Below are 27,634 nucleotides of genomic sequence, written 5' to 3' on the forward strand. Positions count from 1 at the left end.
AAAAAGATTTAGGTGCTCGCATAAATATCATGAAAAGCTACCGCACAGGTACAAAGAGTAATCAAACAGGGCTTATGGAACATTGTCCTTCATATTAAGGGGGCTTGAATACAAAAATGAAGATGCATTTCAATTGCAGCTTAGTCAAATCCTGTACTCAGCACCTCTGGAAAGACAGAATGACCTTAGAAGGGATATAATGCAGATTCACCAGAATATCATCAAGGATCAAATTCGAGGGAGGGAAGCATTAATTTGGTTTGTATTCCCTGAAGTTTAGGAGGTTGAGTGGTAAACTAATCAACATGTTTAATACACAACTCTGATAGCGTAGAAAGATAAACAATTTTCTTTGGTGGGTGAATCCAAAACAAAGGAGGCATAGTCTCAGAATTAGCACTTGATTATTTAGGAATGAAATCATGAAGCAGTCTTTCAAACAAAGGGCAGTGAAAATCTTGCATGTTCTACCCCAAAAGGCTGAGTCAATTGAATTTTTCAAGCTCAATAGAAGTTGTTAGGGAAGGATCTTAAGGGATAGGAAGGGAAAAGCAGCTTATAGGGTCGTGGTACACATCAACCACGAACTAATTGGTTGGTAGAACATGCTGGGGGCGTATGAAAGGCCAGCTTATGATTATATTTTCAACTCGCTCCTCCACTTGAAACACCTTGGGATGTTTTATGCTAAAGGCACCATATTAATAAGTATTGTTGTATAAAACATGGAAACGAAAATTAGGATGTTTCTCGATGGTCGTGGTAAGGATGGGTGGAGGGAACAAATGAAGAGCTGACAATCGACTCCAATAATTTGCTGCTGAGTCACATTTCATATTTTAATCGTAGAAGATTAGAAAAGTTGTTTGGAGATTTACAGAAATGTAAGGGAAAATCTGGAGATGCAGGTTGGGAACCTTCCAAATCCAGATATCCATAGGCAGCATTTTTCAGGCACATCGCAAGCAGCCAAGTTGGAAGTGAGTTAGCCAGCATATTAGTATAGGCAGAAAGAGATGTCTAGGGCCCATACCATGAACATGTTAGGCCCTTTATTTGCAGTTGCAGAGATTCCTCATTGAAGGTTTGGTCTGCCTGTCCATCTCGCATCAAGGAGCTGTTTTCAGGAAAATGTGATTTACACGCGATCTAACAAGTGACCCTTAAGAAAGCCACTGCCATTGACACAGTGACCAATGTCCAAGGCCCAACCATCTTCAGCTGCTTCATCAACGTGACTTCCCTCCATCATAAGGATCAGAAGCAGGGATGTTTGCTGATGATTGCAAAATGTTCAGCACTGTTTGCAACTCCTCAGATATTGAAGTAGTCTGTGTCCATATGTGAGAGAATGGATGTTTTCAAAAAAATATTTTGGGGAATATTGTTATTCTGTGAAGAATGGTGTGCGCGCACGTGCGTGCGTGTGTGTAAATGATTTAATTAAGCTGAGGAAGGTTACTAGAAGACAGGTTGTCTAGGTGGTTTAAAACATGAAAGGATAGAGGTGTTAGGTTTGTGCATTTGCAATAAGATAGGTTGGATCTAACATTTGCATTTTTAGGTAAGTTGAGGATTTGTTTGAATATCAAAGGCAATTCAGAAGTGGCAAGAAACAATTTTGCACCCTTGCAGGAGTTCCATAGGTAAATAGAAGAGGGTATATTACATTTTATTGACCCAAAAGCAGAGGCAAAATGGAAACATGAAAGATTTTATGTTTGGAAGGATTTGAGTTTCAAAGAGGCATGAGAACAATGGAATCTGAGATGAAAGGGGGAGAAAGGTATTTTAGAGTTGCGGAAAGCTTAAGGGAGCTGGTAGGTGTTGGCTATGTGAGGAAGGTCTCCTGGAAACCTGGGCTGGGAGAAGATGTAGTTTGAATCAGCCATCCAGTTAAGCCAGAAAAGTCTTGGGCTGCAAAAAGCAGTCTTGATCTGAAGTTCTGGATTTCCACAGTAGGGTTGGAGGGACTTTAGAAGGTCATGTGGTATGCCTTCATTAAAGCTACAGCAGTTTTCCTTGGGTAATATCACTGGAATTTAAACATCTATGAAAGGAGTATTGCCTCGTGTTTACTTGTGGGTCTGACCAAGTACAGACCCTTTTTGATGGCATGTTTTGTAAGACTAATGTGTAACTGTAATGTTGTGTGCTTAAGTTTAATTTCCTTCTAGTTAATAAAACTTTTACTTATAATTTTTTAAAATCCCAAAAGTGTTACTGGACTTCTTGCTGCTGAGATCAGTACATTTCCTTCTCGTTCTCAGAATACAAAAAAAAAGGCATGGTCCATAAGCCAAGTTTCCCTCCGGAATTTGGTTTGCACAGCAATTAACACCGGCTGTGGTCATAACATATACAAAACGACCTGGACAACATTTGGGCTTGGGCTGTTAAGTAAGGAGTAACAATCACACAACACAAGCGCCAGGCAATGACCATCTCCAACAAGAGAGAGAATCTAACCATTTCCCCTTGATATTCAATGGCACTACCATAGCTGAATCCCCCACTATCAACATCCTGACCAAGAACTGAACTGGACCAAAAATAAATACTGTGACTACAAAAGCAGATCAGAGACTCGGATTTCTGAGTAACTCACAAACTGACTCCCCAAAGCATGTCCACCACTTGCAAGGCACAAGTCAGGAGTGTGATGGAATACTCCCCACTTGTCTAGATAAGTGTACTCCGATAACACTCAAGAAGCATGAGACCATCCAGGGCAGTGCAGCCCACTTGACTGGCACCCCGATCCCCCACCCTCAACATTTACTCCCTCCAACACCAACGTAGAGTGATTCACTGCTGCCACTCCTTCAACAGCACCTTCCAAACCCATACCCTCTACCACCTAGAAGGACAAGGGCAGCAAATGCATGGGAACCACCACTTCCTGAAAACTCCCCTCCAAGCCACACACAATCCTGGCTTGGAACTTCATTGTTGTTCCTTCATTGTCCCTGCGTCAAAATCCTGGAACGGCCTTCCTAACAATATACGAGTACTAGATGGACTGCAACAGTTGAAGGCGGCGGCTCAGTCTCACCTTCTCAAGGGCAATTAGGAATGGGCAACAAATGCTGGTCTTGCCAGTGACTTCTACATCCCTTGAAAGAATATTTTTTTAAAATGCCAATTCACCAGGGAGCTGCCTGGGGACAATCCCAGCTCATCTAAATGGGGCCAGAACTCCAATATTTTATGTGCCTTGGGCCTACACAGATCATGGCCTGCACCTAGTTCATGCTGTTGCAAAATAATTTCTAGGTCCAAGTGCTTCCTTGCAAGTTCTCTCAATTTTTTTTGAAACCATTTTATGTTTCAATCTAAATGTTACTTAGCCTACCCCCATATTATGGGCTATGTTCAATTGCGTGGACCAGTACAGTCTCATGTCTCTGGCAAGAGTGACCTGTAGTAACCCTGCTGATTGTTCTACCTTTTCTCCCTGTGGTAGTGGGCCAAACCTCTATTCAGCAACTTCAGCTGATGGCATAAAGTTGAGCATTTCCCATCTGGGTTAATTCATGGGTATGACCCAATCATTTAAATGGATCAATTTGTGCCACCTTCGCTAGCTGTTAATGAAGTAGTAACAGTCTCAAAATGGAGTTGGTAGCTTTACCACCCCATTAACAGTTAATGCAGCTGCCTCCACTTTGAATGTGGCCAGCCATGGGCACATAAAAAACCCCCTTGTTTCGGGTGATAAGACCCCAATTTTCAATATTAACAAGGGCCTGTGCCGTAAACTGGATCTCAAGTGACAATGTTAGTCAGAACTGATGGATCATGAGCAGTCCACAGGCTATGTAACCAAAGAGGGCTGACAAAGGCAAATGCTGTATTATTTCTTTTGGCCCCGGTCCACAAAATCTATTGTGTTTGCTGTCACTATGGGACTCCTATTCTTTTGTGATCACTACCCCAGCTTGCTGGCAGCTGTCCAAGCCCTATCTTGAGACCTCCAGTCTGGCGAGTTGTATTGGGAGACCCGTTTGGCACCCTGCAGCTTGCCTGCCAAAGTTAAATGAGGCCAGGGTCTCAAAATACTGGCAGGGTCGGGGGCGTCTGGCACCAGAATACATCGTTGACCAGAATTCTCTGCCGGCCCATCACCCAGAAGTCAAGATCTTTTAAAATCATCCACTTTCTTCAAAAGATTAGGGCGGCACAACTTCACCCTAGCAGCCTGTTCCATTTCATTCCTAGATCTAGTGATCAATAAATAAATTAAAAAATGCCATAATCTGCCATTGTTTTTTTATTATTCATTCACGGGATGTGGCTTCGCTGGCCGGGCCAGCATTTATTGCCCATCCCTAGGCATTTTTCTTAAAACAAAAAAATAATGCCCAATGATTTGAATTAAGCAATTAAAATACACAAGAGACACTTCGAAAATAATACTGAATTGTGGCTTTGAATGAACGGTAGGTTCTTAACATATCATTGCACGTTCCTCTGGTTAGACGGCTTGGGCATTGTATCAAATCCAGGTGAGCAAGAATGGGTCAGATTGGAAGTCTCAATAAACAGTCAGATAATCAAAACAATGTGTTTTCCCATCTCTTTTGACTTCATTTCAGGTCAGTAGACCAAAGCATGAATGGTAGATATTAATAGCTTGGAGATATAATGGGTGATCTTAACCACCCTCACACGTGGAATCTCAAAACAAAATAACTTGACGGTGCATAACAGCATTGCATTAGCAAGCCTTCTATTAATAAATGCCAAGGTGCATGAATATCTTACATATTAAGAAAATACATATTTTGTTGGGAGCTTATTCCCTCTAGTGGTCAGACTCCTGTTACAATTATGAGGTTTAAGATTGTGATATTTTGGGACAGTGTATTTAACTAAAGGTGCAATGAAGGGGTCATGTGACTTGTTCTGCAGTCTGCCCGACAGCAAGAGTGGATTTAATTGTTGGAGATTAAAGAAGGCCCAGATTGTTTTACTGGGAAAAAGGTGTGAGGTGTTTACACTTGGAGAAGATGGCAGCAGTCTGTGTGTTAACAGTGGAGACGGAGTCTCCAAAGTCCCAGAAAAGTGTTGAGAATGTCGGGTTGAAAACAGCTGTGCTCTATACTGTCCATTTACATCCAAGATAAAAGAGAATTAGAGTCTCAAGAATAGCCAAAGAGCATTTCTAGCTAAATGCAAGGCCCATGTGATTCATGTTACCATGGAGGTGAGCTTTGAGAGCGAAAGAGTCCCTAAGGTATCCCTAAAAACTCACAAGCAAGGTTAGTCTGCCAGGATACAGGACAGGGAGCACAGCTACATGTAATAAGACACTGTGGTTCACCGTACAAGAATGCAGGTGGCGGCTCACGCTCAGATTGAAAAGACCAAATTCACGAGGAGTTAAAATGAAGCTCGAAGACTTGCCTAGCTTGTGCTTGAGGAAGAATCTCTTGGCAGGGGAAACTTCACTGTGAACGATGGTTCTGAGATTAAATGTTCCCAGGCCAAGAAAGGAGAAGAACAGAAGTAAGCCCTCAGGAGCTAAGAATCAACTAGGACTGGTCCCAGGAGAATTGAATGCCAACTTAAAGGACAGTATAAAGTATATCTGTGAAGTGTGTCTGTTATAGAGTCATAGAGGTCTACAGCACCAAAAAAGGCCCTTCGGCGCATCGAGTCTGCGCCGGTCAAACAAGTACCTAACTATTCTAATCCCATTTTCCAGTACTAGGCCCATAGCTTTGTATGCCATGGCATCACAAGTGCACATCCAAATACTTCTTAAATGTTTTGAGGGTTTCTGCCTCTACCACCCTTTCAGGCAGCGAGTTCCAGATTCCCACCACCCTCTGGGTGAAAAAAATTCTTCCTCATATCCCCTCTAAACATCCTACCTGTTACCTTAAATCTATGCCCCTGGGTCATTGATCTCTCCACCAAGGGGAAAAGTTCCTTCCTGTCTATCCTATCTACGCCCCTCATAATTCTGTGTTTTAAGCTATATGTTGGCTACAAAAAATGTTTAATCAATAGTGCATTTAGTCTTTAGTTACAGTCTTAAAACATGAAATCATATCATGTCATCTTTTTAGCTATTAACCGGAAGTTTGAGTTCTTTTTTAAAATTTGGTCTCTACGGAAACATTAACACAACAAACTTCCTTTCAGTAGATGCTAATCAGAGGCCTTGTAGTGCAGTGGGTAGCGTCCCAGCCTCAGGTTCAAGTCCCACTCCAGGAATTGATGGTCAAGGAAGGTGCATTCATAACGCGGCCAAACAGGTTGAATGTCAACTTGTAAATCCTTCCAACGTCCACCAATGGCAGACAATAGGAGCACGAGAGATTCCTGGTCAGCCAAGTGATGGAAAGAAACTTGGAGCCTCTACCATTCCTATCCATAGCTCCAGGCTTCAACATGCATACTCATGTATATTGCCACAGCAACTTGGATTCTGTTGGGGCCCGGTGGGCTCAGCTGGCTGGACGGCCAATGTGGGTCAGATTGGTATCAACCGCACAGGTTTGATCCCTGTTCCAGCTGTGATAAGATTCGGGACCTGCCTCCTTGCCCTATCCATGGTGGAGATCACGGCGCTGTGGATTGGACCTGCCTTTGAGCAGAGAACTCAAGAAGATGATGCTAATCACCAAAAAGCACTCATTAAAAGCAATGCCACTTTGTTGAGTAATTTTCAAACAGACTCAGTTCAGAGAACAACATCTTGTTCCCAACTTCTTGTCTCCATTATGCAAAGCATAGAAAATAGGAGAAGTAGATCATTCGGCCCTTCGAGCCTGCTCTGCCATTCAGTACGATCATGGCTAATCCTCCATCTCAATGCCGTACTCCTGTTCTCTCCCCATACCCTGTGACACCTTTAGAGTCTAGAAATCTATCTATTTCCTTCTTAAGCCTTCAGTGGTAGAGAATTCCACAGATTCACCACCCTCTGAGTGAGGAAGTTTCTCCTCATCTCAGTCCTAAATGGCCTACCCCATATCCTGAGACTGTGACCCCTTGTTTGATATCCCACAGCCAGAGGAAACATCATCCCAGCATCCAGTCTGTCAGAATTTTGTATGTTTTAATGAGATCCCCTCTCATTCTTCTAAACTCCAGTGAATACAAGCCTAGTCAGCCCAATCTCTTCTCATATGATGATTCTGCCATCCCAGGAATCAGTCTGGTGAACTTTCACTCCACTCCCTCCATGGCAAGTATACCCTTTCTCAGGTAAGGAGACCAAAACTGCACACAATACTCCAGGTGTGGTCTCACCAAGGCTCTGCAGCTGCAATAAGACATCCTTGCTCCTATACTCAAGTCCCCTCACAATGAAGGCCAACATACCAATTACCTTCTTAACTGCTTGCTGTACTTGCATGCTTGCTTTCAGTGATTGGTGTACAAGGACACCCAGGTCCCTTTGTACATCAACATTTCCCAATCTATCACCGTTTAAATAACACTCTCCCATTCTGTTTTTCCTACCAAAGTGGATAACTTCACACTTATCCACATTACACGCTTCTGACATGTATATGACCACTCACTCAACCTGTCTAAATCGCCTTGAAGCTTAACTGTGGGTGCCAGAAAAATCTATATGCCTTTCCCAGAATATTTCAATTTGTTCAACTTAGTCTGAATTAAAGGCTGGTTCACAGTTCATCCCCTTTTACATTACCCTCAGAAATCTATAGTTACCAGCCTTTGAGAAAAATAACATTATGTTCATAACTGAACCAATCATGAAGTTTGTACATATTAGAATTCAAGTATTTGATTGCCTCTCAAGCCTAGTACAAACAAAAACTTGCATTTATGTAGCACTTAGTTAAGGGGAATTGATTAGTCCATTGGCACAAGAGCTCACTAATGGTAAGCATTAATGTGCAGGCTTCATTTCATAGCTGATCACCTGCTTTTCTGTCATGAGTTAAGTTAAAGGAATTAGGAAAAAGCAACAGTGGGTAATTTGCTCAAGGTGCCATTTTTCACTTGAGCTTTGCAGGAAGAGTTGATAAGCTGTACATCCACTGAAGGCATCAGAGCTGCGTCCAACCTTGTGCTCACTCAATATCCACGCATATATTTTCCAGCCCAGGTCACTGTTTACCTATTAACATTAATAAAGGTTGTTGAGTTCCCTCCTCCCCCAGATCAGGGAGGCCAAGGAAATGCATAGCACTCAATCACCTCCAACCAAGGTCAGTTAACTCAGATCAGGTCAAACCTGGAACCTTTTTGATCAGTATGCAGCATACTTTGCAAGATGGTGCATTTGCCATTAACTTATCCAGAGAGTCTGCTAATCATCTAAAACTGGTGTCTGTGCAGTTTTTCAAGTCAATGACCGTGGTGAAGATGTACAAACTAGAATTAAATGTGAGCCTTTATCTGATCAAAGCTGATGGTAACGCCTTAAGACAGAACCAATTTGATACAATGCCTAATTGGAACCCAAGGCAGGTCAGCTGTTGCCACAAGGTGAGACGACAGCTCCATGTTCTAGTTATTGTGTGTCCAGTGACCCCACAATCCTCTGTTCGAGAACCTGCATTTACTGGAAGTGAAACTTTTTAAATAACCTTTAATCTACAAAATTGAGTTTTATAATAAATATTAATGCCCTGCTAAAGTACCCCGGGTGCCCACGGCAGCCGATTAAGAAAAATAATTGACTTGGCTGATTAAACGAATGATCAAAACTTGCCTCTGTTCCTTGTGTGGATTGAGACAGTTCAAGAATAGTCACCATCACAAAATTACAATGGAGTTCAGAGTAAAAAATAAAGAACACCATGGAATATATCGGCCCAGATCTTCCGGTCTCCGGATAGCTGGAGACTGGAGGTGCCCCGGAAGATGTGTTACGGGACCCCTCAGAAGCCCCAATGCAATGACTCTGTGGGAATTGCCTGAGAAGTTTGAACTTCCGATGGGCAATTCCCCTGCTCTCCAGGACCTTTCACAAATCCTCCAACTCTAAGTTAGAGTCGGAGACTTCAGACAGTTCTGACTTACTCACCTGGATAGTTACTCAGGAAATGTTAGACAGGAAAAAAACCATACCTAACTCCTGGGTAACTATACAACTCAACCCCTAATCACCTACACTAACTCCCCTTCCTGACTAACCCCTCTGAATACCGCCCCCCCACCCCCGACCTAACCTGACTAGCCCTATCCTGACTCTGCCCGACTTACCTATCCACTCACTCAACTGCCACCTTACCCCCTTACCCTCTCTCCATAGCTGCTTCCAAAGGAGGTTTGGGGCATTTAAACTCTTTACTTACCGGAATACGGCAGCTAATGCGGTAAGGGAGGGGGGGGAGGGGGGGGTGAAGCGTCTGCGTGGATTCTCCGCACTGCTCCCTATGAGGTTTGCTGCACTGAGTTGGATGTGAAGGATCCTCCATTGGAAGATCGCTCAGAAGAAAAGCATGCATTTTTTTGTTTTGTCTGATCAGGGTTGGAAATAGGATTTCCGATCCTGATCGGAAGATCGGGGCCAATATGTTTTCAGACCTCCGTTTTGCATTCCAGTGTTGTAGCAATAAATCATGCTTTTTCCAGGCCACCAGCACCATTATTTTTAATTCAGCAGTGTGAAAAGTGGTTTACATGTAAGAAAATCGCAATTGCTGTTGATTTTAATGGGAGCAAAGGCTGATAAAATTACCCAAATGCTTTTGGCTAGAGCAACCACAAAAGTCTCAGGAAAATACGGGGTGGAATAATTAAAGGCACAACTCACTCCACAATCTCATTTTTATTTTACATCATTCAAGGGTCCCTCTGGTGTAGATCCCCAGGAAAGGACGGACACCAATGTGTCAACTGATCATTTGTTTTCCCCACACTGTTGCGTCAATCTCAAACACACCTCATTGGCATGTTCTATCATGTACAATTTAGGGTTTGGCTAAAGGAGATAACCCCATAATTACCTGTCCAATGGCATACACCATGCCCCAGTCAAATCTTTTGCCTCTTCCTCTTCATGCTGTTCCTTGGCATCATTCACAGGTTTAGGCTCAGTTTCCACATGTATGCTAGTAACACCCAGCTGTATCTCTCCACCACCTCCCTTCATCCCTCCACTGTCTCTGTATTGTCAGACTACATGTTAAACGGAGTCCTGGATGAGCCATAATCTTCTCCAAATAAACACTGGGAAGTCTGAAGCTATTGAGTTTAGTCTGCATCACAAACCTCATCTTCACATTGATTCCATTGACCCCCCCTTGCTGGTTGCTGCCTCATCCTGAATTAGAATGTCTGCAGATGCCTTATTTGACCCCAAGTTGATTTTAAACTTCATATCTTCTCTATCACAAAGAAAGCACACGAGCACCTCCATAACATTGTCTCCAATCTGCTGCCAATACCCTTATTCTTGCCTTTGTTATGACCAAACTCAAGTATTTCAATGACCAACTTCCCAATCCTCCATAAACTTCAAAACGCCAGTGTCCAGTCCCTCACCAAGACTTACTCACCCATCACTAAGCTACATTATTGGCTCCTTAATCCCAGCTCTTTAACAACAAATTTAAAATGGGCATCTTCATGTTTAAATCACAGAATCACAGAACCACACAGCTCATAAGAGGCCCTTCGGCCCATTGAGTCTGCATCGACACATGAGTGCATTCCAGACTGTCACCATCCTCTGGGTAAAAAAGGTTTTCCTCACATCCCCCCTAAACCTCCTGCCCCTCACCTTGAACCTACGTCCCCTTGTGACTGACCCTTCAACTAAGGGGAACAGCTGCTCCCTATCCACCCTGTCCATGCCCCTCATAATCTTGTACACCTCGATCAGGTCACCCCTCAGTCTTCTCTGCTCCAACGAAAACAACCCAAGTCTATCCAACCTCTCTTCATAACTTAAATGTTTCATCCCAGGCAACATCCTGGTGAGTCTCCTCTGCACCTCCTCCAGTGCAATCACATCCTTCCTATAATGTGGTGACCAGAACTGCACACAGTGCTCCAGCTGTGGCCTCACCAAGGTTCTATACAACTCCAACATGATCTCCCTACTTTTATAATCTATGCCTCGATTGATAAAGGTAAGTGTCCCATATGCCTTTTTCACTATCCCACTAACATGCCCCTCCGCCTTCAGAGATCTATGGACACACACGCCAAGGTCCCTTTGTTCCTCAGAACTTCCTAGTGCCATGCCGTTCATTGAATACTTCTTTGTCAAATTACTCCTTCCAAAGTGTATCACCTCACACTTTTCAGGGTTAAATTCCATCTGCCACTTACCTGCCCATTTGACCATCCCGTCTATATCTTCCTGTAGCCCAAGACACTCAACCTCACTATTAACCACCCGGCCAATCTTTGTGTCATCCGCAAACTTACTAATCCTACCCCCCACATAATCATCTATGTCATTCATATAAATGATGAATAATAGGGGACCCAGCACAGATCCCTGTGGTACGCCACTGGACACCAGCTTCCAGTCACTAAAGCATCCTGCTGTCATCACCCTCTGTCTCCTACAACTAAGCCAATTCTGAATCCACCTTATCAACTTACCCTGTATCCCATGTGCATTTGCCTTCTTTATAAGTCTCCCATGTGGGACCTTGTCAAAGGCTTTGCTGAAATCCATATAAACTACATCAACTGCACTACCCTCATTTACACAGCTGGTCACCTCCTCAAAAAATTCAATCAAATTTGTTAGGCATGACCTCCCTCTGACAAAGCCATGCTGACTATCCCTGATCAAACCTTGCCTCTCCAAGTGGAGATAGATTCTCTCCTTCAGAATTTTCTCCAATAGTTTCCCCACCACTGACCTGTAGTTACCTGGCTTATCTCTACAACCCTTCTTAAATAGGGGAACCACATTAGCTGTTCTCCAGTTCTCTGGCACCTCCCCCGTGGCCATAGAGGAATTAAAAATTTGGGTCAGAGCCTCTGCAATCCTTTATGGTCGTGCCTCTGCCTATCTCCATAATGATATCCTGCCTTATAAAGCTCTGAAAACTCTGCATTCCTCTAACTCTGATGTCCTGTGCACTGCCTACTCCCTTTGCCCAGGGTGGCCATGCTTTCATCCATCTATGCCCTACACTCTGGAGTTCCTTCCTTTAAACTTCTTATCCACCCATCTTTGACCAAGTTTTTAGTCACTTTTCCTATTATCTCTTCCTTTTATTTGGCATTGATTTGTATCTGATTATACTTTTTGAAGTGCCAGGTAATAGTGATATTACAATGCAATGTTTACAAAAAAGTTACTTCCTTGTGTCATTAGATCAAAGATAATTTTACAAGAAAAGATCTATTATTTGATTCATTCTCTTGTATAAAACCCAATGCATAAGGAAGATTACTCAACATTAAAGTCACGATTACAACAATTACAAGTTTCAGGCACCATAAAAACAGTGACTTAACAGGGTGTTCACCCTGGACAAAATTGATTTGCCCTTCTGCAACCTGCACAGTTTACTTCCATTGCTATCGCCACTGCTGACAAAGCAATCTGATGTTGACATGTGTAGCATCATACACCAGTGACACAGAACTATACCAACACATTTACTGGCATTGATGTAGGTTCCCATGGAAAATATGCAACTACATGAACCCAAACCAGTAAAAATCTCTGGAAAACAAAGAATAGTTGCATAAAACCCTCTGGAATTTCTGTAGGGGAATCTCCTGATCATCTGCTATAACATTGGAATGGCCATTTATCCAGGATTTCTGCAGATCGCCTCCCAAAAATACCATGGGAACTAAATATGGAGAACATTAAAGCTATTGTCTTTGGTCCTCACCACAAACTCCATTCCCTAGCCACTGCCTCCATCTCTTTCCCTAGCAACTCTATGATGCTAAACCAGACTGTTCTCAAACTCGGTGTTAAACTTGGTCCTGAAGTGCACTTCCGACTACATATCCGCACCTTCACCAAGGCCACCTATTTCCATCTCTATATCATCTGACTCTGTTTGTCATGGCACAGCGGATGGCAAATCCTCAAATCCCAGTGGGAAACCTGAAACAAATGCCACAACTGTTTTGCAATTTGTATTTTTGTTTCGAGATGTATGCCTTGAATTCAGTAGCAAGTCCACTGAGTCTTAAGGTTTTTTTTCACAAAATTAAATAAAACATTTACGAAAATAAGAAATAATTATAAGCACATACATCAGTCTACAAATTACTACTATGATAGCTCCTAGCTCCCATAATTCATCTGACTCCCAGTTACATGCCCGTTAAGGCAACAGCAAAACAAAATAGATTTTAACAGGCCCAGGCAAAGCACACAATACCCTGGACAGGGATATTCATAGCTTCGGTTCCTATAGGCAGCAGCTTGGTACATAGAGGCTGGAGGCTTTTCACACTTGTTAGATCTTAGAGTTCCTTTCTCTTAAATATGACCTTCTCTCCTTTATACATATTTTCCCCTTTGAATGCAAATTTCATTGTTTCAAACTGTCTTTGGACTTTACCTTTCTAATAATAAAAATCTTTCATAGTACCATTTTATCAGTAAGCTTTGGGAAAAATAAACACGCTGTTTGGCTTCTTCTGGCCAAGTGCAACCTTTCACCCTCTCTTTTGAAATTCAAAGTACTCTGGTTTATCTAAAAATGCAAATTTTCTTTTACACCTCACATTCTAAAACTTCAGCCATGTTTACTCATTTAGCATTTCAAACCTAGCTTCCCTTCTGATACATTAAAACCTTCAGACCAATTGTCTTTAATTCAATTAACACACACACACACACACACACACACACACAGGCACACACATTATCTCATCTTACTGCTGTTGTGCAGTGTTACTGACTCAGACTATGGCTCTGGGACACAAGGACTTATTTTAAGAATATAAATCCCTTACTGACCTACCCCACATAATTGAGATACTTTATGTATCAGAATATATACATTCTTCACCCTACCCAAAACCAAGCAATCTCCTGAGAGGTAAAAACAAATTCCAGACCAATTTGGTGAAGAAAAGGCAATCAAATTAGTCTAAGAAATTACTCTGGCCCTAAAAATTGTATGTGGTACCTACCATTTGGAAGAGGTGATCGTTGTTCCAGGCAGAAACAGGTCTAGCACATGCTCAAAGGAACTCAATAAATCACTGTCCACCTGACAATCTGGCAGCTTGGTTCAGAGGTTCACTATCCTCCAGGTAAAGAACCACCTCCTGATATCTAGCTTCGATCTGGCCTTATACAACTTAAAATTGTGACCTCCTTGTCCTTGGAACAAATGATCAAGTCAAATACAATCTATTCTGGATATCATCCTATAAACCTAAGTCTTCACTCCCTAAAATGTTGAATGACAAATCTACTGGAATTTTTTGAGGATGTAACTAATAGAGTTTGATGAGGGGTAGCCAGTGGTTGTGGTTTATTTGGACTTTCAGAAAGCTTTCGACAAAGTCCCACATAAGAGGTTGGCATGTAAAATTAAAGCGCATGGGATTGGGGGTAATGTATTGAGATGGATAGAAAACTGGTTGGAAGACAGGAAACAAAGAGTAGGAATAAATGGGTCTTTTTCCGAATGGCAGGCAGTGACTAGTGGGGTACCACAGGGATCGGTGCTGGTACCCCAGTTATTCACAATATATATTAATGATTTAGATGAGGGAATTAAATGTAATATCTCCAAATTTGCAGATGACACAAAGCTGGGTGGGTGGGTGAGCTGTGAGGAGGATGCAGAGATGCTTCATTGTGATTTGGACAAGCTGAGTGAGTGGGCAAATGCATGGCAGATGCAATATAATGTGGATAAATGTGAGGTTATCCACTTTGGTAGCAAAAATAGGAAGGCAAATTATTATCTGAATGACTATAAATTGAGGGGAATGTGCAACGAGATCTGGGTGTCCTTGTACACCATTCGCTGAAGGTAAGCATGCAGTTGCAGCAGGTGGTAAAGAAGGCAAATGGTATGTTGGCCTTCATATCCAGAGGATTCGAGTACAGGAACAGGGATGTCTTGCTGCAATTGTACAGGGCCTTGGTGAGGCCACACCTGACCATTGTCTGTGGTTTTGGTCTCCTTATAAGGATATACTTGCTATAGAGGGAGTGCAGTGAAGGTTTACCTGACTGATTCCTGGGATAGCGGGACTGACATATGAGGAGAGATTGAGTCGATTAGGATTATGTTCGCTGGAGTTCAGAAGAATGAGGGGGGATCTCAGAAACCTATAAAATTCTAATAGGACTAGACAGGATAGATGCAGGAAGGATGTTCTCGATGGTGGGGGAGTCCAGAATAAGGGGTCACAGCCTGAGGATATGGGGTAGACCATTTAGGACTGAGACGAGGAGAAATTTCTTCACCCAGAGAGTGGTGAGCCTGTGGAATTCGTTACCACAGAAAGTAGTTGAGACCAAAACATTGTATGCTTTCAAGAAGGAGTTAGATATAGCTCTTGGGGCAAAAAAGATCAAAGGATATGGGGAGAAAGCGGGAGCAGGCTATTGAGTTGGATGATCAGGCATGATCATAATGAATGGCGGAGCAGGCTCGAAGGGCCGAATGGCCTACTCCTGCTCCTATTTTCTGTGTTTCTAGGAGTCCCAGCTCTATTACCGTTTTGATAACCAAAATGGTCTAAACTGTGAATGAGTCTAGTTGCTCTGCTTTGCCCCCTTTCCAAATCCTCAATATCACTGACCATGTAAGATGACCAAAACTGAACACAATTTTCTAACTGAAGCTTAACTTATGTCTTGGACAAGGATTAAAAAAAGTATACTTTGCCTTATAGGTAACTGTCCTATATAAAAATGCACCCTCACACCCTATTCATTGTTGCTTTCGCTTCATGGCATTACTCACGAATCTGTAGCTATGTATGCACTGGAACGCCCAGGTCTCTTTCTTTTTCCATTTTCTCCAACACTTATCTCTGAAGACTGTATATAGGTTTAGCATTCACCCTGCCCACAGACATAACATTGTGCTTTTCCATTATTTGCCAGTCAGAAGTCCAATCCCCCAATACATCAAGATCCACCTGAAGCATTGATCATTGTCTACAGTCTTGACTCTCTCACAAATATCACCTGCAAATTTGCATATTGTGTCCCCAATACCTACAGCATTAACAAAAATTTTAAAGAGCAACGGTCCTAACACTGACTCCTGTAGGACAGCACTGGCGACCATTCTCCAAACAGATCCAACTCATCCACAACGACTTTCTGCCTATGGCCTTCCAGCCAGTTCTCAGTCCAGCTCAATATATTATCATTAGTACCAGAGGCTTTGATCATGTAGAGAGCCGTGACAAAAAAACGTTTTAGAAATCTAAGTAGACAATGTCTACTACGCTTCCCTCATCCACCATATTGGTGACTTCGAAAAGTATTTGTAAGGTATGACTTTTTTCAGAGCCATGTTAGAAAGGAGCAAACTAGCAAAACCTAAGTCATTATATATTGCAAAAGAAAAACCCACCCAGAAGAATGAGGTGACTTCTATTTCCCCCCCTTTCTCAACAGCCTTGGCAAGAAAAAGTAACATTTTGCTTAAAAATTAACGACCAATTTTTCTAAAATGCAATCTTGGTAGTGCAAACTACAGACAAGTCAGTTGCAGGCAGACAAGAGCTTTGGACAGGAAAAATCACCAGACAAATTCACAGAACAGGGGTAATCTGAAATAACATAAATTCTCACATAAATTCAATAAACTAAATGACACGCTTATGAAGATGCAGGAACAGAAAGACCTGGAGATGTACGATCACAAATCTTTGGAGGTGCCAGGGCAAGTTGGTAAGGCAGTTAAAAAAGAAAAGCATTAAGGACCCAAGGCATTACAAATAGCGACACAGTACAAAAGCAAGGAAGTTACAGGTATGCTAAACTTCTATAAAATCACTGGCAAGGATTCGGCTGGAATATTGCATTCAATTGTGGGCACCATACTTTAGGAAGGATATCAAGGCTTTAGAAAGGGTGCAGAGAAAATTTAAAACTAGCACTGGTGCCAAGGATGAGGAACTTCAGTTATGTGGAAAGACTTGAGAAGCTGGAATTGTTCTCCTTAGAACAGAGATGTCAAACGTGAGATTTAATAGGTGTTCAAAATTGAGGGGTTTTGATAAAGTACCTCGGGTAAAACTGTCTTCACTGGCAGAAGTCTGCATTAAGAGGTCACAGATTTAAGGCAATTGACGACACAACCAAAGAGGAGATAAGATTTTTTTTAATAAATGCAGTGATTTATGATCTGGAATGCATTGTCTGAAACAGTGGCGGAAGCAGATTTAATAATCACTTCAAAAGGCTTCAAAAATAACTGGAGAATGAAAAATTGCAAGATTATGGAAAAAGAGCAGGGGAATGGGACTAACTGCTAGTTCTTTCAAAGAGCAGCAAATGCAACATGAGCCAAATAGCTTCTTTTGTACTGAATGACTTTATAAGAAGCAGTGCAAACACGCGAGCTGACAATTTCGAATGAGCTTCCCTCGTCTTGGTGGCTTTGAAATGTATAATTTGTAAAGCATGATTTTATTTCAAACTCAGGATCTATCAGGATGATAGAGAGAGGTGAATTACCCACTCCACACTGAGGAAAAAAGGATAGCTCAGAGACTTATTTGTGCCTTTACTCACCCCTTCACTTTCACAGCTGGGCCAAAATCTCAGACCTACCATATTGCAATTTGCAGATAAATACTTTTTAAAATATATATATATACATATATATATATATATGTATATATATTTTAAATTTTCCCTTTTTAATTTTTAAACCTCTCACATCAATTTTAGAAATGACATAAACTAAGTAAACACTTACAACAGAAACAGAATGGTATCGCAATAACTATTTGATGACTTTTTCTATACCTAAAGCACTTAAGAACAAGTTATAGGGAAAAATTTTCCCTATAAGTGTATAAGAGTGTAGGAGCAGGCGCGGGCAGGTGCACCTCCGATCAGCACTCCCGATCAGGGGCGTGCCGTCATTTTAACTAAACGGGCCAATTAAGGCCCGCCCAGCGTGACACCCACCTGAACCGATCTGGGACCAGTGTTCTACCGAAAAGGGTAAATAGGGTGGTCAACGGGACTTCAAACTATAAAGTGGGGTGGGGAGGGAAGGGTAAAGTTCCAAGAAGTATGACTAATAGGAAACAAAGCAGCAGGTTAGCGTGTGGGGGGGTGGATTCAACTTCATGGAAAATTATGAAAAAACTGAAAAGAAAGGAGAGCCCAGGAGAGGCTATTAAAGTCTCCAGAACACAAAATAGGACAGAGTGTTTGAAAGGGCTAGGAATCTAACTTCAAGCACATCAGATAAAGAGACGACAATGAGAAAGGGGACGGGAAATACAGGACTGAAGGTGTTGTATCTGAATGCACGCAGTATACGAAATAAGGTAAATGAGCTTTTGGCGCAGATTGAAATTGGCAGGTTTGATGTGGTGGGCATCATGGAGACATGGCTGCAAGGGGATCAGGACTGGGAGCTAAATATCCAAGGATATACATCCTATCGAAAAGATAGGCAGGTTGGCAGAGGGGGTGGGGTTGCTTTGTTAGTAAGAAATGAAATTAAATCGATAGCAAGAAATGATGTAAGGTCAGATGATGTAGAATCTGTGTGGGTAGAGTTGAGGAACTGCAAAAGTAAAAAAACCATAATGGGAGTTATGTACAGGCCTCCGAACAGTAGTCAGGATGTGGGGCACAAGATACACCAGGGGATAGAAAAGGCGTGTAAGAAAGGCAAGGTTACAGTGATCATGGGGGATTTCAATATGCAGGTACACTGGGAAAATCAGGTTGGTAGTGGATCCCAAGAAAAGGAATTTGTGGAATGTCTACGAGATGGCTTTTTGGAGCAGCTTGTAGTGGAGCCCACTAGGGAACAGGCAATTCTAGATTTAGTGATGTGTAATGAGGCAGATTTGTTAAGGGAGCTTAAGGTGAAGGAACCCTTAGGAGGAAGTGACCATAATATGATAGAATTTACTCTGCAATTTGAGAGGAAAAAGCTGGAATCAGGTGTAACAGTATTACAATTGAATAAAGGCAACTACAGAGGCATGAAGGAGGAGCTGGCCAGAATTGACTGGGAGATGAGCCTAGCAGGAAAGACAGTGGAACAGCAATGGCAGGAGTTTCTGGGAGTAATTTGGGAGACACAGCAAAAATTCATCCCTAGGAAGAAGAAGCATACTAAAGGGAGGATGAGGCAACCATGGCTGACAAGGGAAGTCAGGGACAGCATTAAAGCTAAAGAGAAAGCATACAATGCGGCGAAGAGCAGTGGGAAACCAGGGGATTGGGAAGCCTACAAAGACCAACAGAGGACAACTAAAAAAGAAATAAGGAGGGAGAAGATTAAATATGAGGGTAAACTAGCCAGTAATATAAAAGAAGATTGCAAGAGTTTTTTTAGATAAAAAAAGGGTAAGAGAGAGGCAAAAGTAGACATTGGGCCGCTGGAAAATGACGCTGGAGAAGTAGTAGTGGGGAACAAAGTAATGGCGGAGGAACTGAATAGGTACTTTGCGTCAGTCTTCACGGTGGAAGACACGAGGAACATCCCCAAAGTTCAAGAGTGTCGGGGGGCAGAGGTGATTATGGTGGCCATTACCAAGGAGAAGGTACAAGGAAAACAAAAAGGTCTGAAGATGGATAAATCGCCTGGGCCAGATGGATTACACCCCAGAGTTCTGAAGGAGATAGCTGAAGAGATAGTGGAAGCGTTAGTGTTGATCTTTCAGGAATCACTCGAGTCAGGGAGGGTTCCAGAGTACTGGAAAATCGCTAATGTAACCCCCCTGTTTAAGAAGGGAGTGAGGCAAAAGACGGGAAATTACAGGCTGATTAGCCTGACCTCGGTCATTGGTAAGATTTTAGAGTCCATTATTAAGGATGAGATTTCAGAATACTTGGAAGTGCATGGTAAAATAGGGCAAAGTCAGCATGGTTTCATCAAGGGGAGGTCATGCCTGACAAATCTGTTAGAATTCTTTGAGGAGGTAACAAATAGGTTAGACAAAGGAGAGCCAATGGATGTTATCTACTTGGACTTCCAGAAGGCCTTTGACAAGGTGCCGCACAGGAGGCTGCTCAGTAAGATAAGAGCGCATGGTGTTAGAGGCAAGGTACTAGTATAGAGGATTGGCTGTCTGGCAGAAGGCAGAGAGTGGAGATAAGGGGGTCCTTCTCAGGATGGCGGCCGATGACTAGTGGAGTTCCGCAGGGGTCAGTGTTGGGACCACAACTTTCACTTTATACATTAATGATCTAGATGAAGGAACTGAAGGCATCCTGGCTAAGTTTGCAGATGATACAAAGATAGGTGGAGGGACAGGTAGTATTGAGGAGGCGGGGAGGCTGCAGAAGGATTTGGACAGGTTAGGAGAATGGGCAAAGAAGTGGCAGATAGAATACAACGTGGGCAAGTGTGAGGTCATGCACTTTGGTAGGAAGAATAGAGGCATAGACTATTTTCTAAATGGGGAGAGAATTCAGAAATCTGGAGTGCAAAGGGACTTGGGAGTCCTAGTCCAGGATTCTCTTAAGGTTAACTTGCAGGTTGAGTCGGTAGTTAGGAAGGCAAATGCAATGTTGGCACTTATTTCGAGAGGACTAGAATATAAAAGCAGGGATGTGCTGCTGAGGCTTTATAAAGCTCTGGTCAGACCACATTTAGAATATTGTGAGCAATTTTGGGTCCCTTATCTCAGGAAGGATGTTCTGGCCCTGGAGAGGGTCCAGAGGAGGTTCACGAGAACGATCCCAGGAATGAAAGACTTAACATATGAGGAATGTTTGAGGACTCTGGGTCTATACTTGATGGAGTTTAGAAGGATGAGGGGGGATCTGATTGAAACTTACAGAATACTGAAAGGCCTGGATAGAGTGGACGTGGGGAAGATGTTTCCATTAATAGGAGAGACTAGGACCCGAGGGCACAGCCTCAGAGTAAAGGGAAGAGCTTTTAGAACAGAGATGAGGAGAAACTTCTTTAGCCAGAGAGTGGTGAATCTATGGAATTCATTGCCACAGAAAGCTGTGGAGGCCAGGTCATTGAGTGTATTTAAGACCGAGATAGATAGGTTCTTGATTGGTAAGGGGATCAAAGGTTACGGGGAGAAGGCGGGAGGATGAGGTTGAGAAACTTATCAGCCATGATTGAATGGTGGAGCAGACTCGATGGGCCGAATGGCCTAATTTCTGCTCCTATGTCTTATGGTCTTATGGACGTCTGCCAGGAAGCGCTATGCTGGTGGGGGCGGGGTGGGGGGGATTCCCTCAGCCAGGAGTGCGTGCTTTCGCGCATGTGGGCAAAACAGCGCACTGATCCCCCTGAGGCTAAATGCTGCCTCAGGGAGATTGGCTCCGAATTAAAACTTTTAAGGTAAATGTTTAAAAAATTTCCCTGACATGTCCCCTCATGTGACACTGTGACATGAGTTGGGACATGTCCATCACTTTAACTCAAACCTTTAGTAAATATTTTAAAACCCTCATGAAACCTCATTCCGCCTGTGGATGAGGATTCATGCTTTTTCTTGAGCCCGCCAGGGCTCCCGGCCTGCCTGCCAACCTTAAGGTTGGACTGGCGGCCCTGTCAATGACCTAAATTGTTTTATTAATGACCTCAATTGGCCTTTGACAGGTCAGCGGGCACACAGCTGACTTGGCTGCGCCCCCACTACCTGAAAATGGAAATGACGCGGGGTGACGTCGGGAGTTCCACCCAGCGTCATCCCGCATAATTTTACGCGTCAGCGAGCAGGCCCCACCCCCACTCGCCGACCTAAAGATCCTGCCCTTAATGTACAATGTCACAGACTTCTTGTCAGATCTTTGGAACTCAGGTGAGTGAATCACTACAGTTTACCAGGGAAATGGTTAGACTGGTCAGTTGCACATTTCTGAGCATCTTGGTAGGTATCATGAGCTCAGCCATTTTAAACTAATTTTCTCATTAACAAAATGGAACATGGTATTTCTTTACTTGATCTATTGACAATTGGAATCAAGTACATTGCCAATTATTCTTCTTCACTTACCACAAACTGAACAACATCTTTGGCCTTGTGCTTTGCAGATTTAAAGGAGGCCAGTTGAGTGACAACCACAATCTTATACTCAACATGGCCCGACATCAGATTGCCATGGATTTCCTGGTATTCAGGGACTGATAAGTCCATTCCCGTGTGCACATTCTGAATTGTTCTACATTGAAAACAAAATTATAATAAAGGGATTCATTATTGAAAACATTTCAGGGAGTTATAAAACAACCTCTAAAATACCATACTTAGCAGCTACCTAAGGATTCTGTTCAGGCAGTTTCAGCAGCAGTTTGTGTTGGCTTAAGTACCATGGGATGGAACTGTGGAGGACTGATAGCATACTTCATTTAGAAAGCTCCATTTCCAATATTTCCCCAACAGTGACAATGCTGTAGTGTTAAATGCAGTTGCTACCAAAACATACTAACTCAATGCAACAAGCTGCTTGTGTGAGGCAGCTATAGCCAAGTGTCCAAAAGTTATTGAAAAGTTGCTCCAATTATCAGGAGACATTATTGACAAATAACATATTTCAAGATTAATAGTCTCTTAACTGTTAAAAGCAAAAGATCAATAGCCTCTTAATTGTTAAAAGTGCAATCCATCCTTTGATTTAGGCAGCTCTGAGTTAGTATTCTAATTTAATACTGGATGGTGTTAGCTATGTCAAGTCAATGACCAACTCTTACCAGCATGTGTCAAATCAATCTTAAAACCAATTTCAGAGCCTATCATCTATGTACACTCGAACAACCAGACAATTAATATATTTAAAAACCTATATCCATATTCAATACCCTTTGTCGTTTTGACCAGGGGAGACAGTGAGGGATCAGTAACCAGAGACTTCAACACTCCTGTTGGCATTTTATTAAAATAGCAGAAAGTTTGCTTTTCAAGGACCCAGCACCAGGAAATAACATTAAGCAGTCCAGGGTATCATTGGATACACATATTACCACAGCTAGGAAATATCCCAATTACCACACAACGGCATTTATTTAGCAACTTTAATGTCATAAAAAAGCCCAAGTCGCTTCACAGGACATCGAGATAAAATGTTTCCTTTTGTGATTAGGACAGGTGGCCAAAAGCTTGGTCAATAAGGTAGGTTTTAAAGAGTGTCTGAAAAGGAGGAGAGGGTGGCGGAGAGGTTTAGAGTGGAAATTCCAGAGCTTAGGTCATCAGCAGCTGAAGGCATGGCTGCCGATGGTGGAATGATGAAAATCAAGGGTGCACAAGAGGCCAGAAATGGAGCAGCGCAGATATTTCATCAAGGGTTGTGGGACTGGAGGAGATCACAGAGATGGAAGAGGGGAAGGTCATGGAGGGATTTGAAAAAGAGAATGAGAGTTTTAAAATCAGAAAGATGCCAGACCAGGACCCAATGTAGGGCAGTGAAAACAGGGCTAATGGGTGAACAGGGCTTGGTATCAGTTAGGACACAGGCAGGAGAGTTTTGGATGAGCTCAAATTTACAGAAGTCTAGAGGCAACAAAAGCTTGGATAAGAGTTTCGGCAGCAGATGAGCTGACACAGGGTAAAGACATACCATGTTACAGAAGTGGAAGTCGGCAGTCCTGGAGCCCAGAAGCTCAGCTCAGGGCCAGGATGCCAATGTTGTGAACAGTCTGGTTTGGTTTCAGACAGTGGTCAGGGAGAGAGATGGAGTCAATGGCTGGGGAAAGGAGGTTGTGGCACAGACCGAAGACAATAGCTTCAGTCTTCCCAATAGTTAATCAGAGGAAACTTCTGCTAATCCAATAGCGGATGTCAAACAAGAAATGTGAAAAATCAGAGACAGTGAAGGCATCAAGAGAATGATGAGGTTAAACTGGCTGTCATGTGAATACATGTGGGAACCAATGTGTTTTCAAATGATGCCAATGAGCAGCAACATGTAGATGGGAAGTAGAATCCACGGTTAGATACTTGGGGGAGTCCAGAAATAACCATGCGGAAGCAGCAAGTGAAACTATTGCAGCAACTGTCTAGCTATGACTGGATAGACGGGAATGGAACCATGTGAGGGCAGTCCCAACAACAGAGGGAAGACATTGGTGAAGGACGGAATGGTCAACCCCGCCAAAGGCTGCGGGTAAGTCAAGAAAGTTTAGTTTATCATAGTCACATAAGATATAATTTGTAACCTTCATGGCTGTGTTTATTTGTGTCACAATGTGCACATGCTTAGCTGAACTGGCAGTGTCACAGTGTCAGCTGGCAGCATTAAAAAAAAGTTGGCTTGACATAGGCTAACAAAGTTCAAGTTACCCATTTTAGATTTTTGCAGTCCTTAACCAAGTGCAAGTTCTTATATCTAGTCCACCTTTCATTTAGCAACTGTTCCCTCTATAAAACATGCTTCTGACGCTTCAGTAAATGAAGAAGTTATGCAATCCGGCAATTTCAGTAAATGAGATCCTCAACTCCCAATATGGAGAATTGATTGTAACATTTAAGGGCACGTTTTGGTAAAAATCAATAAAAGAAGTTTGACTAAAATATTTGAGAAAAATTTCCCAATGCGGGACCCTGCGATAAAGAGTCGCATTATGTACCAATTGAGCCATCGGGCTGTGCAGAAGCTCCCTGCACAAAGATTTAACACATTGGATCTAGCCTAAGAAGACTTCAATCCCTAGATCGATCAATGAGGTCCACAGCAAGAATTTAAAATTAGTGATGTGCAAACTAGATGTATATGTTGAGCCTGTTATGGCATCACTTTGAATATTTTAAACACAGTCTAAATTCCTGCGGCCAACCAGAAAGCCATCAGGAGTAGTTGTGCCATGCGTTAGTGGCTGCAATGTGGGCCAAGTGTTCATACGCCACCACTTCTGATGCCCTTCCGGTTAGGAGCAGCGGTTACAGTGGACGTTAATAGGTGCAGTTACAGTGCTGCGGCAGGACAGAGACCTTATCAGAGAGATTCAAAAAGAGTCACGGCAAAGATGGGCACTGATTTGAGAAGTGACCATGCGCTCCAGGATTTGAGAGGAAGGGGAGTGGAGATGACGTGGTAGTTTGGAAGGGCAGTGGGGGTCAATGATTAGCTTTTGAGGGTGAAGGGGGGATGCCAGCAGATTCAAAGAGGATGAGGACAGTACAAGGTGAGAAGGAACTGTTAACGCTCAAATAACATGGAGGCCAGGGAAGTGTGGAATAGATTTGAGGCAGTAGGGACCTACCATGGTTACATGCTCTGTATGTTCTGCTCATAACTGTTTAAATATTTAGAGAATGTATAGATGAGTGTCCATGTCTTTACCACTTAAATAAATGGTCAGCTGGTTAAAAAGTATATAAAACTGGGGGTGTAGTGCTGTCGGAGCACCACTCCGGCACCTCCAACCAAGGCACAGGAGAGGGGGGTGCAGATGGTCCCAAACACAAGGTCGCAGGGTCTAGGTGGGCCCAGGCTCAGTGTTTTAAACTAAATTCTTGTCATCCACACCGAGCAGCCAGAGCCCAGGTAGGACCTGACAGAAAGGCTTTTTTTAAAGATCAGAACTTTCAGGCTGAGATTTCAGGGGAGGAGGGGGAGATTGTTGGAGGGAGGGGGGGGGGAGATTGTTGGAGGGAGGGGGGGGGAGATTGTTGGAGGGAGGGGGGGGAGATTGTTGGGGGGGGGGGAGATTGTTGGAGGGAGGGGGGGGAGATTGTTGGAGGGAGGGGGGGGAGATTGTTGGAGGGAGGGGGGGGGAGATTGTTGGAGGGAGGGGGGGGGGAGATTGTTGGAGGGAGGGGGGGGGGAGATTGTTGGAGGGAGGGGGGGGAGATTGTTGGAGGGAGGGGTGAGAAAGAGGTGGGTGGCAGTCAGGGATTTAATATTTTTCACTTTTAAAAAAAAAATAGTTTTATTGACTTTTTGGGGACTCAAATGATTAACACATTAGAAAACAATGATATGGCCAACACATTTTCTCAGAGCTCCTGCACCACAAAATTTGGCACGACACCAATGTATAAAACACCATGTTCTGAAATACACTTCACGAAGAGTCAAACGCAAGTGGGATGGGCACCCTAATCACCAAATCTCACACCCACTCCTGTCCAGAGTCAGGTCAAACACGACTCAAATTGTCAGCTCGATTTCCCACCTACCCTAAACTGACAGGGTAAAATGTACAGAGTAAACTGTGTTCAAACCCAGAAGATCACCCCCTACTGTACCAGTGACATTTTTCACTTTAATACACCAGCCCTATTCTCCAGGCCTTCGCCAGGACAAATTTAGTGCGAAAATAGTTGCACTGTACCCCCCACCCCTCCCCGGACCCAGTTGCATTCTTCACCGGGTTTACGCGCTGCCCAAATTAACAAGCCTAACGCTAATGAGTTGATTTCACACGGGAATTGCCGACCCTCCTTCCCCTTTGCCCAGGAGGCGAACTTCGACTTCTGCGTTCAAGTTGCATCATCGCCTCGGTGTGTTTGCACATTATGGAATGAGCAGCTAAACATGACAAGTTGGCCAAAAGGCGGAAACGTTTTCGCAAAAGCAGCAGCGGGAATGTCGGTGTCGGTGTCAGTGGCTGTGTCAGTATCAGTGGCTGTGTCAGTGTCAGACTCCGCAAACCGAGTGAGAGGTCGGTGAAGTTGTAGCTGCAGCAACTTGGCTTCCTTCTGCTTTCTCCCTACCTGGAAGTGATGAGCCCCTCGGGCATGTTGCCGGTACTCTGCAGTTGTTGGAGCTAAGCGAGCGAAGGCAGGACAGGCTGGCTGGCTGGCTGGCTATAATCTCGGGCTTCAGTGCAAAGCGCTGTTGCTGCTCCGCCTGTGCGAGTCACGGGTTGCGGGGAGAGCAATGACCTGAGCAGCAGCCCAGCCCAGCCCAGTCCAGCCCAGCCCTGCCCTGGGGAGGACAAACTCCAAATCCGCATCCAGAGCCACAGCAAATCATCAGAGCCCCTAACATTCAGTTGCAAAACGATCACAACTTCACTTCACCGCGGAAAGGGTAGTTTTAAGCAATGCAATTGATCCCGTTTGTAACAAAATATGAACCGGGTTCGTAGTCGGCAGGATTCGAACCTGCGCGGGGAGACCCCAATGGATTTCTAGTCCATCGCCTTAACCACTCGGCCACGACTACTTGGAGAAATCATTCGCCAGTTATCAATTCATCCATTGGCTGTCGGTTTGTGGGCGTTTTACGATGTGTTTTTGTGATCGTCTGAATGCCCCTTAAAAACTAATGCCGTTCGTGGATCGGAAGGCGCTTTCTCTCAAAATTTAAACTGAGCTGAGCTAGAGTCTGACTATTCTGTAATTCCCTTCCCAGCTTTCTTTTTGACACAAGTTTTGTCTCAAATTCAATGTTATGAAGATGCTTTTAAATATGCCAGCCAGAATCATAGAGCTGTTAGAGCACAGGAAGGAGGCTATTCAGCCCCTGGTGTCGATGCCAGCTCTCTGCGAGAGCAATTTAGTTAGTCCCACTCCTCTGCCCTTTCCTCACAGATCTGCATTTTTTTTCCCCCTTCAGGATGATGCTTATCTACTTTCCTTTTGAAAACCACAATTGAACCTGTCTTCGCCA

At 43.3% G+C, this 27,634-nt stretch overlaps 1 protein-coding gene and 1 non-coding gene across 3 annotated transcripts in view; both read right to left on the reverse strand.

The window, feature by feature from the left end:
• Window positions 1–27,220, reverse strand: part of hs1bp3 (HCLS1 binding protein 3) — a 124,482-nt gene extending 97,262 nt beyond the window's left edge. The window contains exons 1-2 of one of the 2 annotated variants that reach the window (XM_078541542.1): window positions 27,127–27,220; window positions 22,078–22,243 (exon numbers count right to left, since the gene is read on the reverse strand). In XM_078541542.1, the coding sequence (XP_078397668.1) occupies window positions 22,078–22,218 (141 nt within the window). In that variant the 5' untranslated portion in view covers window positions 22,219–22,243; window positions 27,127–27,220. Of the gene's footprint in view, window positions 1–22,077; window positions 22,244–26,733; window positions 26,929–27,126 lie in introns of those variants that run through there. The other variant, XM_078541541.1, reaches the window with a different exon arrangement.
• On the reverse strand, window positions 27,106–27,187 carry trnas-aga (transfer RNA serine (anticodon AGA)). Its single transcript has one exon. It is a non-coding gene; the product is annotated as a tRNA-Ser (tRNA).
• Window positions 27,221–27,634: the final 414 nt, after the last annotated feature.

The sequence above is a fragment of the Cetorhinus maximus genome, chromosome 5 (assembly GCF_964194155.1).
Source record: "Cetorhinus maximus chromosome 5, sCetMax3.hap1.1, whole genome shotgun sequence".
Classification (NCBI taxonomy): domain Eukaryota; kingdom Metazoa; phylum Chordata; class Chondrichthyes; order Lamniformes; family Cetorhinidae; genus Cetorhinus; species Cetorhinus maximus.